Source organism: Diadema setosum, chromosome 4 (genome assembly GCF_964275005.1).
Source record: "Diadema setosum chromosome 4, eeDiaSeto1, whole genome shotgun sequence".
Classification (NCBI taxonomy): domain Eukaryota; kingdom Metazoa; phylum Echinodermata; class Echinoidea; order Diadematoida; family Diadematidae; genus Diadema; species Diadema setosum.
In genome coordinates, this window is record NC_092688.1 from 26,527,193 (window position 1) to 26,541,523 (window position 14,331).

The following is a 14,331-nucleotide window of genomic DNA, read 5'->3' on the forward strand; positions in this document are numbered from 1 at the left end:
TGATCTTGTTCTTCAGTAGAGTATCCATATGTATGCATGCATGCTGAAAATCGTCCAATTTCCCAATAATATAGAAACCTTTTGTTACGTCATCAATGCCAGCTGCGCAGCGCGCCTCGCCCTGGAAAAGAAACCAGAGCACGCACTCTAATGCGCGTATGAAAACCTCAAAAATATGCAGCTTGAACTCCCAAGTTCATTGACCCTAACTGCCAAAATATGGAAAATCCTTCATAAAATCCATAGAAATTCCCGGATCACTACCAAAGCTTAATCATCTATTCCTTGTGTCATTCTCAACCCGTCCTGCAAGTTTCATCCAAATCTATTCTCAACTTTTTGAGTTATTTTGCACACAGACAAACAAACAGCAATGAAAACATAACCTCCTCCCTTGGTGGAGGTAATAATTGTTATAATTCCTATTGTGTAACAGCATTTTGTTGTTCTTGTTGTTATCACTAATATCATAAGAATTCATACATATGACAAAAAGTAAGAAGAGTGACCATAGTACAGCAACCCTTACTATCTACAGCCGAGACTTTAAACCAAAATTTGCATTAGAAACAATGTCACTGAGCACTGTATGGTGTTCAATGTTCATTGCAAGGGAGATAATTGGCTCTTTCATTCCTAGCCATTAGTACTGCACTTTACATGGTGAATAATATGATCACTGGTTGCGACATTTCAAATGCCTTGTGACATAAAAACAGACTTGAAATCTAACACGAATAGCTCATTTTCACTTCCCTGTACTCATTAAAAATCAAATTAATGCAATTTCACTTTTAAAGGGAGCATACAGTTTTGGTTGAGACCTAACTTCAGGTTTCTAATATTTTTTGGTGAGATAATGAGAAACTTCTCATAAAATATGAAAAGAGCATGTAATTTCACAAGGGATTCGACGTTCATTTGATGAAAATCCATTTTAAAATGGCTGAGATATCCAAAAAACAAGCATTCCTGATAAAAGGTGGGACCCACCATTTATTAGGATCACTTTGTTTTACTTTGTTTTTTAATGTCTTAGCGATTCCAAAACCAGTTTTCATGTAATTAGCTTTGAATTCCTCTTAAAGGTCCTGTTTACCTTTGGGAGTAGTGATTTTTAAAAAATGTTCAAGATATCACTTTTGATTCATATGTGTAGGTCAGTTGTATCACAAAACATCCTACCATATCAAACTTTTGCAATAAAGCCTTAAATATAAGGCGATATCATTATTTTTTTCATTAAACCATAACTGTAGACGGTTTAATCTGGAAAATTTTTTATAATGACCATTGTCCACATTTTACTTAACATCGATTATACTGGTTCAAATTTTTACATTTGTTGTGTCTATCCCCAACTCACAGCTGCACAGGCAAATGCTCTGTCTCCCAATGTTACTTTTGTTTTATACGTGTTGGAATTTGTAAGAGAAGAGTGTCCTTGAAACTGCGCAGATTATGAGTATGTCTATGAGATTTAAATACTAATAATTCAGATATGTAACTGGGGGCTTGACCGATGAGTGACTTATATACAATCAACAAAATCTTAAACATGACTTGTAGTTCTTACAAATTGTAATTCAATATAATCCACCAACTGTATACTAAAAATATTCAATTAACTTTTATTTGATGTACAAATTAAGTATAACTGAAATGAAATTGAAATTTCCATCACTCACAATTCTTCAGCTGTCACTCCGAGGGCTATGATGAGGTACACCAGCCAGAGAGCCTGGGAGGAAATTATAGAGAGAGCTGAGGCTATTGACGGAAAAATGATAGCCATGTTGATAGAGCACTGTCACATCATTATCACTGCAAGCTGAAATTGCACCTATAATGCGTTGTCCACAAGGTATTTTATATTTAAGGGCCCTGTTTCATAAAGCTGTTCGTAAAGTTACGAACAACTTACGAGCGACTGGTGATCAGTTCTTATGCTGAATGATGGAAATTCTGATAAGTAGAGCACATCAGAACTGATCACCAGTCGGTCGGAAGTTGTTCGTAACTTCACAAACAGCTTTATGAAACAGGGCCAAGATGCATCGTTGATGATAAGACTTGCATTTTAGCTTTCAATGACCTGCAAATTGCTGATAGGTTAGGAGTATAGTGCACCACATTCCATGACCCCCATTTCATGCGTACATGTACCACTTTGTGCAAAACCTCCCTGGTACATTGTAATAGTGTGCACGCAATTTAAAGCATTTAGCTAAAATAAGAAGTAATATTATTTAGCACTCATAGCAGTCCAGCTTAACCACAAGCTTGTTACTAGCTGTGTTTCCACTGGTGCGCTCCGTACTATGATGCTCAATGAGGGGTGTCCTTCACAATGCGCCATGCGCGATCTTAAAGGAAACGAAAACCCAAAGAGAAATGTGGATTGAGTGAAAGCAGCAACATTATAGTAGAACACATTAGCGAAAGTTTGAGGAAAATCGGACAATTGATGCAAAAGTTATGCATTTTTAAAGTTTTGGTGTTGGAACAGCTGGATGAGGAGACTACTTATGTTTATGACATACGTGTGGACAACAATTATAAAGAAAATATAAAGAAAATTCAACATGCTTTCACTTTTCTAGCATAATGAAAGAGCACTTGACTAACCGCTTTCAGAAAGCAGGGGGAATAATTACTACCCTTAACATATGTCAGTATCAAATTGATGGAATGTGTAATTTTCATTAAAAAATGAATTTTTGTGGAATTCCCTTTATATCTTCTTTATATTATTGTTCACACATATACGTCATAACCTGTAGCAGTCTCCTCATCCAGCAGTTCCAACACCAATGCGTAACTTTTGCATCGATTGTCCGATTTTCCTCAAACTTCCAGTGCTACGTTCTACTAATGTTGCTGCTTTCACTCAATCTACATTTCTCTTTGGGTTTGGGCTTCCTTTAATGATAACAACAACATAAAATACATTGTATGAAGAACAAGAAGAAAGAGAAGTAAAATGAAGAAGAGAAAAGAAGAGCACAATGTACAAAATGAAGATGATGATGGAGAAGAAAAGAAAATGAAGAATCCATTCAGATTTATTATCTATTATTTAGTTACTTTAAGTTGCTTGAAATCATTTTTATCATTGAACATAATAAGGAATTTCTGTTCACTCTTTACTGTAAAATTCACACAAAGTATAGCTATGGGAACGAAGTCAAACACAGAAAAACACACACTCAGACACACACACACACACTAAACGTATATGCCAGTGTGTAGACTTGTCCCTCATCCTCACCATCCATTTCTTTCTTTTTCTCCTTTTCTTGTATCAATGTAAAACATTACTACAATCGTATCATACGTGTAAATCAATGTTATTGTTGTTGCTGCTGCTGCTGTTGTTGTTGTTACTATTATCATTGCTACAATTAATTAACATAAAAAGGTATTTGAAAGCTGGCATGCTCCCCAATGCACCATTTTGGAAAAGGGGGGGGGGGGGGCTTTGGGTGAAAGGTGGGGTTCCAGTCAATGTAATGCTACTACCACCCCCTTGGTACAATTCATGTTTTCAAGGTCCTGTTTACCTTTGGGAGCAGTGATTTAAAAAAATTTTCAAGATACCATATTCGATGCAGATGTGTAGGTCTGTTGTATCACAAAACATCTTGCCAACTAAAATTTTCGGAATAAAGCCTGAAATATAAGGAGATATCAGTATTTTTCTCAATAAACCATAACTGTAGACAGTTTAGTCTGGAAACATTTTTATTATAACTATTGTTCGCATTTTGTGTATTTAACATTACTTAGCATCGATTATACGGATTCAAATTTTACAGTGGTTGTTTCTATCCCTAACTCACATTTTAGAAAGTTCTATTTTAAAGCACTAATGCTGGGTTTTTGTTTCATCTGCATGCAAATGGTAAATTATGCCTTTAACCCAGAGCTACAAGATACGGCACTGATTGTAAACATCACATGTGTCACTTCAAGTACGAGCTATAGGTACTTTATGATAAGATACAGCAACAAACTATGTGTGTAGTATTAAACATTTCTACACAGCCAGAGTCTGAGATATTCTTGACCCCAATATTTGTTTGCTTTGGCATGTGTATCAACTCATACTTCTTATATGCAATCATCACATGTCAAGGCTACAGGTAAATGTAAATATGCAAACATATCACTCAAACAACATGACTATTGTTAAATTCTGTCACTTAATAATGTCAAGGAGCTGACGAAACAATTCTCAACAAGGTCAGTAATGATTCTCACGACAAGGGGCCAGCCAACAGTTATTGTATACGTAATTCATAGGTGTTGCAAAGTTTCCCCAAATATATGTGAGGATTGAGTGAGTGCAGCAATATCAGTAGAACAATTAATTTAGGTTTGAGGAAAATCATACAATCTGCCATGAATTGCTGAAATTTTGGTGCGCCCATCACTAGATTAGAAGACTTACAGAATCATGACGTCCCTGCAGATCAACAATATACATTTTGTAAAGAAAATTTACAGAGAAATCCTCAAAGTCTCATTCTGTATGAAAAGTACACCTTTATTTGACTGGTAACTGACCTACATTATGGGTTATTTCCCCCTGCTTTCTGAGAAAGGACAGTTAATTGCTCTTTCATTTAGCAAGAAAAATTAGATTTAGAGAATTTTCTTTATATTTACTTTATAAATATCATTGTCCTACAGTGACATCATGAACTGTAGTAGTCTTCTCATCCAATGATAGCAGCAACAAAATTTCAAAGATTCATAATGATCGAACACATTGTCTGATTTTCCTCAACCTTCGTTGATTTGTTCGAATAATATTGCTGCATTCTCCTAATCCACATATGACAAAACTCATTCCCTTTAAATTGATAAGAGTTCAGAGTGAAAATAAGATATCCTTGGCATGACTCATTCTAGCATTGTAATGATTTACCAGTGATAACAATTTAAAATATGGGGGTTGTTCTTCGTCAAGTAGTTGCAATTACAGTTGATGATAAACTGTCTTTTGGTTAAAAGAAGAAGAAGAAGAAAAAGATTGAAGTACCTTGACATGAGAAAACTTTTAATGGGAGAAGGATATCATTGCCTCATCAAATTTTTAGACACATGTGACTGGCACTAACAACAATGATGTTGTGTGAAAATATGACCATTCATGTGATTTAATTTTCATCCTTCTTTTTCCTCTTCAACAAAATTTATTTGTTCTTATTGTTTGACTTTGAACTTTTATCATGACTTTAAGTTTCATTTAATAGGCAAAACATATGTAACATGATACTAGTAACAGCTTTTGAGAGAATAACCGCTCAGCTCAAAACCCCCCAAAATTGCTGATTAGGATGCTCTATAATGGACCTAGATATGTCATCTTTGTTGATGAACTCAAAGATTTAAAGTTTGTCTTTCCTGTTAAAATCTTTTTTCTCATTACTCTCAAAATTTGGTGGTCAGAAACAAAGCAGAAATCAAGATATCAAAAGTTTTTCTAAATCATATATATATATATATATATATATATATATATATATATATATATTTTTTTTTTTTTTTTTTTTTTTACAGATGTGCTCAGCTGCTTTCACTGTGAAGAATATACAGAACATCTTTTCATTGACACTCCTGCACAGCTCCTCGGAATGACCCTAAACGTTAATTCCTCCTTTTTCTCTTCTCTATGAAACTGCATCTCCTAACTCTCTCTTTTGTCAATCACTTTTTGAATGGGTTTATAGAATGGACAAATTATGTAAACATTGTTTAACAAATTAAACAAGTTTAGAGCAGTTTTGACACATATGTATGCTCTCCATGTGACTGAAAAAATCATGTGAAATGCTTTTAACTTCCTATTTTCTGTGTGATTCAATAATATGTTCAACTTTGCACTTCTTAATGACCTTCAGGGGAGTTTCAATTAAGACCTGGACATAACATCCTAAGAGCTTTTGAAAGGATGGGTTCTTCACATGACTAATAGGGGAGTTTCAATTAAGACCTGGACATAACAGCCTAAAGGGCTTTTTACACTTGTGTTTCTTAACCCCGGACTTTCTCTGACCCAGGACTATCGTTAGTCCCGTACCAATTTTTTCAGCTTTTTACACTCGCCAATTAGTCCCGTACTATCTCTTGTCCGGGGCTAAGGAGAAAACTGACCTTTTTACACTCGTATTTCTTAGCCCCGGACTTTCCAAACCACATGAATATTCATAATTACGCTGTGTACTGTACACGTACACGCACGCACCGGCAGCACTTGATTACCTCGTTTCTGATTGGTCATTGAGGGTCGGACTTCGTCTCCGTCGCTTAGCCCAGGATTATTTTTTCGTTCTGTTTACACTCACTTGCTTGGCACCGCAATTGCGGTGCTAACCCCTGCTATTTTGCAGGGCCAGATAGTACCGTACTATCGGTGGGGCTAGCCCACTTTGGCAAAAACAAGTGTAAACAGAAAGTGGGCTAAGGATAGTCCCGTACCAACGGTGGGGCTAAGGCCCCCCCTTAGCCCCACCGTTGGTCCGGGGCTAAGCAAAATTTTACAAGTGTAAAAAGCCCTTAAGAGCTTTTGAAAGGATGGGTTCTTCACATGACTAATGGCAGTCACATGAAAATGTGACAAAGTTTGCAATTCCTTTCATTTTTATATTATTATTTGCTTGATTGAATGAATGAAACTTTCAATTTGTTCTGTTTGTTTGATTTGAATTTTTGACTGACAGCCAAGTTCAATGTACAACACCATAACAGCTTCTTAGAGAATGCCATATTATCCATGGGACTAAAATCAGTCATGTGAAAACAAAAGAAACCTTAAAATTCAATTAATAGTTCTTTATTTCCTATTTGATTCATTAAAATTCAGGCTTCCTGTTTTATTCAACATGTGCCAACTTGAATGTGACATCATACCAGCTTCTTAGAGTTAATGCCTTATTCACATGACTGATGTGATTTGTTCAAATAATATTGCTGCATTCTCCTAATCCACGTATGATAAAACTCATTCCCCCTTATCTCCCTTTAAATTAATAAGAGTTCAGAGTGAAAATAAGATATCCTTGGCATGACTCATTCTAGCATTGTAATGATTTACCAGTGATGACAATTTAAAATATGGGGGTTGTTATTCATCAAGTAGTTGCAATTACAGTTGATGATAAACTGTCTTTTGGTTAAAAGAAGAAGAAGAAGAAGAAGAAGAAGAAGATCGAAGTACCTTGACATGAGAAAACTATTAATGGAAGAAGGATATCATTTTGTTCTTATTGTCTGACTTTCAACTTTTATCATGACTTTTAAGTTTCACTTAATAGGTAAAACATATGTAACATGATAACAGCTTTTGAGAGAATAATTTATGTGACCATAATCGCTCAGCTCAACCCCCTCAAAAAAAAAAAAAAAAAATGCTGATTAGGATGCTCTGTAATGGACCTAGATATGTCATCTTTGTTGATGAACTCAAAGATTTAAAGTTTGTCTTTCCTGTTAAAAATCTTTTTTCTCATTACTGTCAAAATTTGGTGGTTAGAAACAAAGCAGAAATCAAGATATCAAAAAGTTTGTCTAAATCATTTTTTTTTTTTACAGATCGTCGGTGTTTTCACGAACTGACGCTATTTCGATTTTGGTCAAAATTTTCAAAATCGAGATATTGGTACCAAATGAAAGTGCTTTCAAAACTCTACCGAATCCCAAAATTTTAGATCACAAAGTTAATTATTCTTAATTTTATCAAAGAAAGAAAAAAACGACGGTACTCGAAATATCGAGAAATTGAGAAAAAGGAGTTTCACGAACCGACGCACGAAAGATACGCCGGTTCGTAAAACCCGAATTGCTACGGTGAAGAGCAATGCGGGTTTTACGAACCGTCGCAGTTGCATTACTTTGAGCTTTGTTCAACTTACTGGCCTAGAATTAGGTTTTGGCCCTAATCCAGATCTCAGAGTGAGAACCAAACCTTCTGAAAGATGAATGACGGCCTAAGCCAGCCCACTGTCCACGAGTGAAGTGAATGGTAAGCTATAATCCTATTAAAATCATGCTCAAAATAACAGTTTCAGTTGGACTACCATAACCATTAATTGCGGTAGTGTGTAGTCCCATGTATTCAATCGCGTGATGCTTATGAAGCCTAGTCTGTAAACGCCATACAATTTCAAATTAGATCCCAAATCATATTATTTATTGTTTCTTTTCAACTTATGTCGTTACTTCTGAGACTACTGAGTACTGTAGTCGTAACGTCTGTGTGCAAGACATGCAGATTGCAAGATTTCAAAGTCTCGAAGACACTAAAAGCCTTGACTTTTGAGTTGAAAATGAAATCATGAGATTGACAAAGTAGGCGTACTAAACAAAAAAAAAATAAAAGGTCTAACAGTAAAACTCAAAGGAAGAGTATAGAATAAAGTTAGACATGTTAGACTTTTACTTTCAAGTCTAACTATTAAGTCTAAGTTAAGACTTTACTTGTAATACCAGTTACTAAAACTAAGATCAGCTGAAGTTTAAGACCAAGTCAAATTAACACAGTTCAGAGCCATACCGGTAGTCTAGCTCTAGATCTACATCTAGACTAGTGGTAATAGTAGGTAGAGTCCACCCATTTTTTCCCCCAATTTTTACTGGTCCATTCCTGAAAAAGTTACTGGTCAGTGTCCAACAGTGATTTTTCCTGGTCAGGGACCGTCGGACCAGTACCAGTGTGCAGCGTTGGTGTAGATGTCATCTATGCAGGGAGGTGTTAAGAGATGGAGTGGCAACTCTTCGTAATTCATGCAAACACATGTTTAGGTTCAAGGCGTTACAATGGAATGTCTAGCATTCCATTACGCTTTGAAGTCATGCTCGGCACCGCTCTAGTTGCAAGACGAAGTTCGAAGACGAAGAACGCATTTCACCTTTCGTTGAATTACAAGCTTTATTTCACCGCAAAATTTTAAATGAAATACTCGAATTGATTTAGAATAGTTTAGGAAAGAATTCAATATTATTAACATGTATTTCTAGTTTCTTCGTAATTCGCAAATCGACAGGGAATGAAAATTAGGCCGTCTTAAAAACCTAATTTTTTCTATAATGCGCACATTTCCGCATGTTAATTTTCTATCTGTTAATAAGGGAATATTTTGATCTTTCAAATAAAGTACTCCGTTAAAGCGTGTTCCAGCGTGTTTTTAAACTATTTGCTGTTAAAATTGTGAGTTTTACACTGCATTTTGATTCGCTGCTCCAATTCAAGGTACACAAATTCATTGTTGCCATCACATTGAAAGAGAGAGCGAATTGCAGTAGGAGCAAATATTTCTAGATGTGAGAGCGCTAGTCCCGATTATTGATGCTCGCTTTTGTCAAAGCACATGGGTAAACACCTGTAGTTGAACGCATAACTTCTCGGCGGTGCCGAGCATGACTTCAAAGGAGAGCACTAGTTGCCTCTCCTTCTCTAGCACCTCCCTGATCTATGACAGTGTGTGGTCTAGTGATACTACCTAAACACTACAAGTACTCTACAGGTTAGGTGGCTTTCCTGTACAGTGTAGTGATAAAGTATACTTGTGAATTCAGCCCTAGTACCGTACTGTGTGTAGTGTATGTCTAACGTTAGTTCGAGTGGAGTACCTAAGCACAGCGGTGGGGCTTTTCTCCCCTAAAACTTGTGAATGTGGCCCAACCAAATGGCGTTTATATATTTACGCTTGATTGATAGTGATACAGTGGCGCTGTCGATTTCCACAGCAGCCATACATAATCTTTTGTCCTTTCTTCTTTCCTTTTTTCCCTTTGTTCTTTCACCCTTTTTATTCTTGGAATCGAAGGACTTCCTAAGAAATGTCCCTCGACTGATTTAACCAGGACTCTTGAGTCCTGGTAAACCTAACCTTACCGAGTAACCGTTAACGTTTGTTAGGCCTAACATAACAGTAACACTGACTTAGCCCTGTATTGACTTTGTCTTTGGCCGACTTACTGAGATGGCGAGTCTCACTCTTTAGCGTTAGTCTAAACGTAGTCGCTAGATCTGTCAGTGTCAGTGTCACCGGTTATTGTATATGGTGCCATCTCTAACGTAATTTAACAAGTTGATGTTAGTTATCTATGTCAACTTACTGATTTAGTAATAGTGGTACTGTCATCCTGCTGGACATCGCTGAAATATCATCCGTGACGTGTTAATTTCGTGTCACAAAGACAAAAGTTGCCAAGATCTAATAGTATTAGATGTCTAGATTTAGATGTAGTCTAGATCTAAGTAATATGAAATCTGTGTAACTTAAAAGTGAAAGGTCTAGACTTCACTTAGTCTATAATTAGACCAGACATTCATGAGGCAAAGGCCTATTTAGTAGATCTATTCTTATTCTATTTTAATGTCAATTCCTGCTAACTCGCCACGTGTTATTCCTAAGGCCAAGGACTTCCGGGTTAGTGATTTTTTTTTTTGGATAAATACCAAACAGCAGACGTGTTTCATTTGCATTCTTGCACAGACTTCATGTAAATATGTGCAGTATCAAAGAAATATGATGCACATGACAATGCCACTGTTTTATAGGTGAATGGTTAATACCTTTAAAAGCTGAATGATAATGTAGAGTCTAGGTCTAATTAAGATGATACAGTCTCTGATAAGAAACAGGTTTGATTGTCGTAGACTGTTTCCCAAATGCAGGTAGTAATATTCAGCTACTTCAATGCAATGCCTTGTTTACAAGTACATGTAGATTTATATTCATGTGAATGATAATTCAATTTCTACATGAGACTTACTAAGTGCTAGACATAAGATCTTGCATCATTAAAATGTGTACAAATGACGAGACAATTTGAATATGGATCAAAGACGAACAGCAGTATATTTTGACATTCTTTGATCCTGCATAGGCCTACCATTTTGTTTTATGTTTAATATAAATAGAGCAAAATAATTTCAACTTCAGTTTTGTTGGCCGATTTTTTTTTCTTCTCAAAATTACAGTTGTATCTTGTACCATGATGTTTGATTTTAATCAAGAGTTCTTAATTTCTTTCTTTTCTTTCAGATGACTGGTGCCATGTAGTAGCGAAGAACTGGACTGTCTCAGAAAAGAAAAGAAAAAGTACAGGGTCGTGTACATCATCAACGGATGTGAATACAATGGTAATTAGAGTCTAGGTCTAATCAAGATGTTAAAGTCTCTGATAATAAAGAAGTTTGATTGTCGTAGACCGTTTCCCAAATGCAGTTAGTAATATTCACCTTTTTCAAAGCAATGCCTTATTTACAAGGACATGTAGATTTATTCATGTGAATGATAATTTAATTTCTACATGAGACTTACTAAGTGCTAGACATAAGATCTTGCATCATTAAAATATGTAAAAGGCGAGACAATTTGAATATGCATCAAAGACGAACAGCAGTATTTTTTGACATTCTTTGATCCTGTATACCATTTTGTTTTATGTTTAAAATAAATAGAGCAAAATGATTTCAACTACAGCTTAGTTGGCTGATTTCTTTTTCTCAAAATGAAAGTTGTATCTTGTATCATGATGTTTGATTTTAATCGAAAGTTCTTAATTTCTGTCTTTTCTTTCACATGACTGATGCCATGTAGTAGCGAAGAGCTGGACTGTTTCAGAGAAGAAAAAAAGTACAGCATCGTGCTTATCATCAAGGAATGTGAATACAATGGCTTAGGAAAGAAGACAATCTACAGATAGGATAGAAGGGAGAACTTGGGATGAAGGGCGACAACATAAGGACGGTATATATACATTAAAATGTGATTGTAAAGTGGAAACATGAAAGAAGATTCTAAGATTGAAGGTGAAAACATGCATTCCATTCTGTGATGTCGTAATTACAATTTTGCTACACTTTAATAACACTACTGAGAGACATTTATATCAAGGCAAGTTTCATGTGGATATGGAATGTTAGGTTTTCTTTAAGTGTTCATTGGTATGTATTTCATGATAATAAATCTTGAAGGTTTTGTGTGGTAATCATAACCTTGTGATACATCTTGATAAATTTCTAAGTGCACATTGGCAATATTCAGATGATGCTGTAATCAGATGAAGTTAGATGGTTGAATAATCATTGCATAGTTGTAATAGTTATCGACTGAGGATTAACATGCCCTTCACTGATTTATTTTTTGTAAACGGTGATAATTGCGAGAGTCAATCTAAATTGTCAGGGGCATAACCAAATGTGTCACACTGTCAAAATGTGTATATCAGAAACTTTTAGCTCGCTGTACGAATTTTCACAGAAAACAGATTTATGAGAGTCACAAATGGTAGCTTAGACCCATTAACAAAAAGTTCCAGCTTCATCTTCAACCATGTTCATGATACATGTTCATCTACATTTTGCAAACATTCTGAATGTTGATTGAGACATGTTATACGTGTATGTATTTTTATGAAATTAATGCAACAAATAATCAAATATGCGTCTCTGCTAGATGATAATATTAATCCAGTTAATGACATGCCAAACTCACCTCAAACTGTAATTCATTCTATTCTCCTTTATTCTTTTATCTATTGTTTTTTTGTCTTCAACCCACTTTGAATGTGTTACGTATGATTCTTATAAACATGGGAAATGCACTCCATATAACTGATAGAACAAATTGACATAATCATTCAACCATCACTAGACAGTTCTGTTATGAGATGTTCTTTATTTAACTAAAATTGTAAATTATGATACGTGTATGCTCCCATGCAAACTCACAACAAAATACAGAAATATGATTTCTTTTAATAATAATTCATTATGTCTCTAAATGTACAATTAAAGAAAGTGATTACAAAAAGGATGTCAAACATTGTATATTAAAATAATAGATTATTCATTTGTCTCCATCCGTAGTAACACATGCAACTGCAGTGTGCAGTTTGTGGGCTGCTGTGAAAAAAAAAAATCACAGTCAGCCCAAGCGGGATTCGAACCCGCGACCTCCGGATTACTAGACCAGCGCCATAACCACTAGACCACCGGGATGCCCTAGCACTACCTTTAGACATGAATGATTAAATATAGAAGGGCTTGGGGGGCGCTTCGAAGTTAACTGCTCTTATTAAATATGCACATGTCATTTGCAACTCGACTAAAGATGATTAAACGCACTGAAATTCTTACTTTAAAGAATATTCATAATCTGTTTTTTTTTTCTTTAATAGCTTGGGATGTACACTTCATACACTGTATCGGTCTACATTTCGCCTACAATATGGAATTCTTTACTTCGAGACATTTGTTTTTTACAAAAGAAAATTAAGAGTCCTTTAAAGGTGCTGTAAAACAGTGGCGTGTTTTTTTTTTTGGGGGGGGGGAGGGGAGTCAAATTAGCCTTGGCCCCTCTCCACCGTCCTTTTTTTTTTCCCCCCTTTGGCTGCATTTTTTTTTTTTTAGTCGTCACATGAAAATTCGTCTGCATCCACCCCGTAGTTTTGCTGATGACCTTTCTTTTTAATTATCTTAACCACACACAATTTTGGCCGAATTTCCCCACCCCTCTTGTGAATTTGCTAGCACATGTGTTTAAAGTACTGGTGGATTAAGGATTCGGAGGGGGGGGGGGTCGGCCAAAATTTCTCTTTTCTCATATGTAACAAGCCTACGGGGCGAAAGGCTGATATTATGGGCTTTCTACACACATTTTTAGATGCTAATTATTGGTTAATATGAGCACGATCATTTATGTTGTGATTAATTTGTTTCCTTTTCATATATGTATGACTTCTATTAGAGACTTAATTGGCTTGGCACTCCTTACATCGACCTATTTTAGACACCCATTTCCTTCTCTCTCTCTTGCTTTTTCTCTACTGTCCTGTGAATAGTGTAACTACATGTACATGCAGTACCTCTTCTCTTTTGTATGATATACATCAAGTTTCCATCTGAGCATAATGTGTGTTGCAGCACTCTCAAGCTTCATGCATATGCAGCAACATCTTTTTATGTTCATATACATAATTATGCTTGATATATTAATTTGAGAATGTTATTCTTTCTTTTGTATATGTTCCGTCCGCACTCTATAGATGTAAATGTACATTGTAAGATTTGGTGCGCATGTTCGAACTGTGTTTCTCTTTTTGTGAACACACAAGAACTGATGTAATAATGAACTTGAATTACGCAAATTCTTTAATATTGATTCCATCTCCATTTGCCATTAGATATTTATTGATTTATGGAGCTCTTCCACAATTGTTATCCTTCCCATTGTCATTACTCATCTCTGAATAATTCAAATTTGATACTTTATTGAGAACCTATGTTTCTTCGATTACATAATGTACCTCTTC

At 35.6% G+C, this 14,331-nt stretch overlaps 1 protein-coding gene and 1 long non-coding RNA gene across 2 annotated transcripts in view; one reads left to right on the forward strand and one right to left on the reverse strand.

Annotated features, from left to right (window-relative positions):
* The window catches only part of LOC140227769 (mitochondrial sodium/calcium exchanger protein-like), a 67,788-nt gene that overhangs the window by 27,672 nt on the left and 25,785 nt on the right, over window positions 1–14,331 (reverse strand). The window contains exon 3 of the mRNA XM_072308166.1: window positions 1,689–1,741. Coding sequence (XP_072164267.1) covers window positions 1,689–1,741 — 53 coding nt within the window. The remainder of the gene's footprint in view (window positions 1–1,688; window positions 1,742–14,331) is intronic.
* Window positions 7,862–11,760, forward strand: LOC140227241 (uncharacterized). The gene is made up of 3 exons (XR_011901028.1): window positions 7,862–8,029; window positions 11,058–11,155; window positions 11,616–11,760. It is a non-coding gene; the product is annotated as an uncharacterized lncRNA (long non-coding RNA).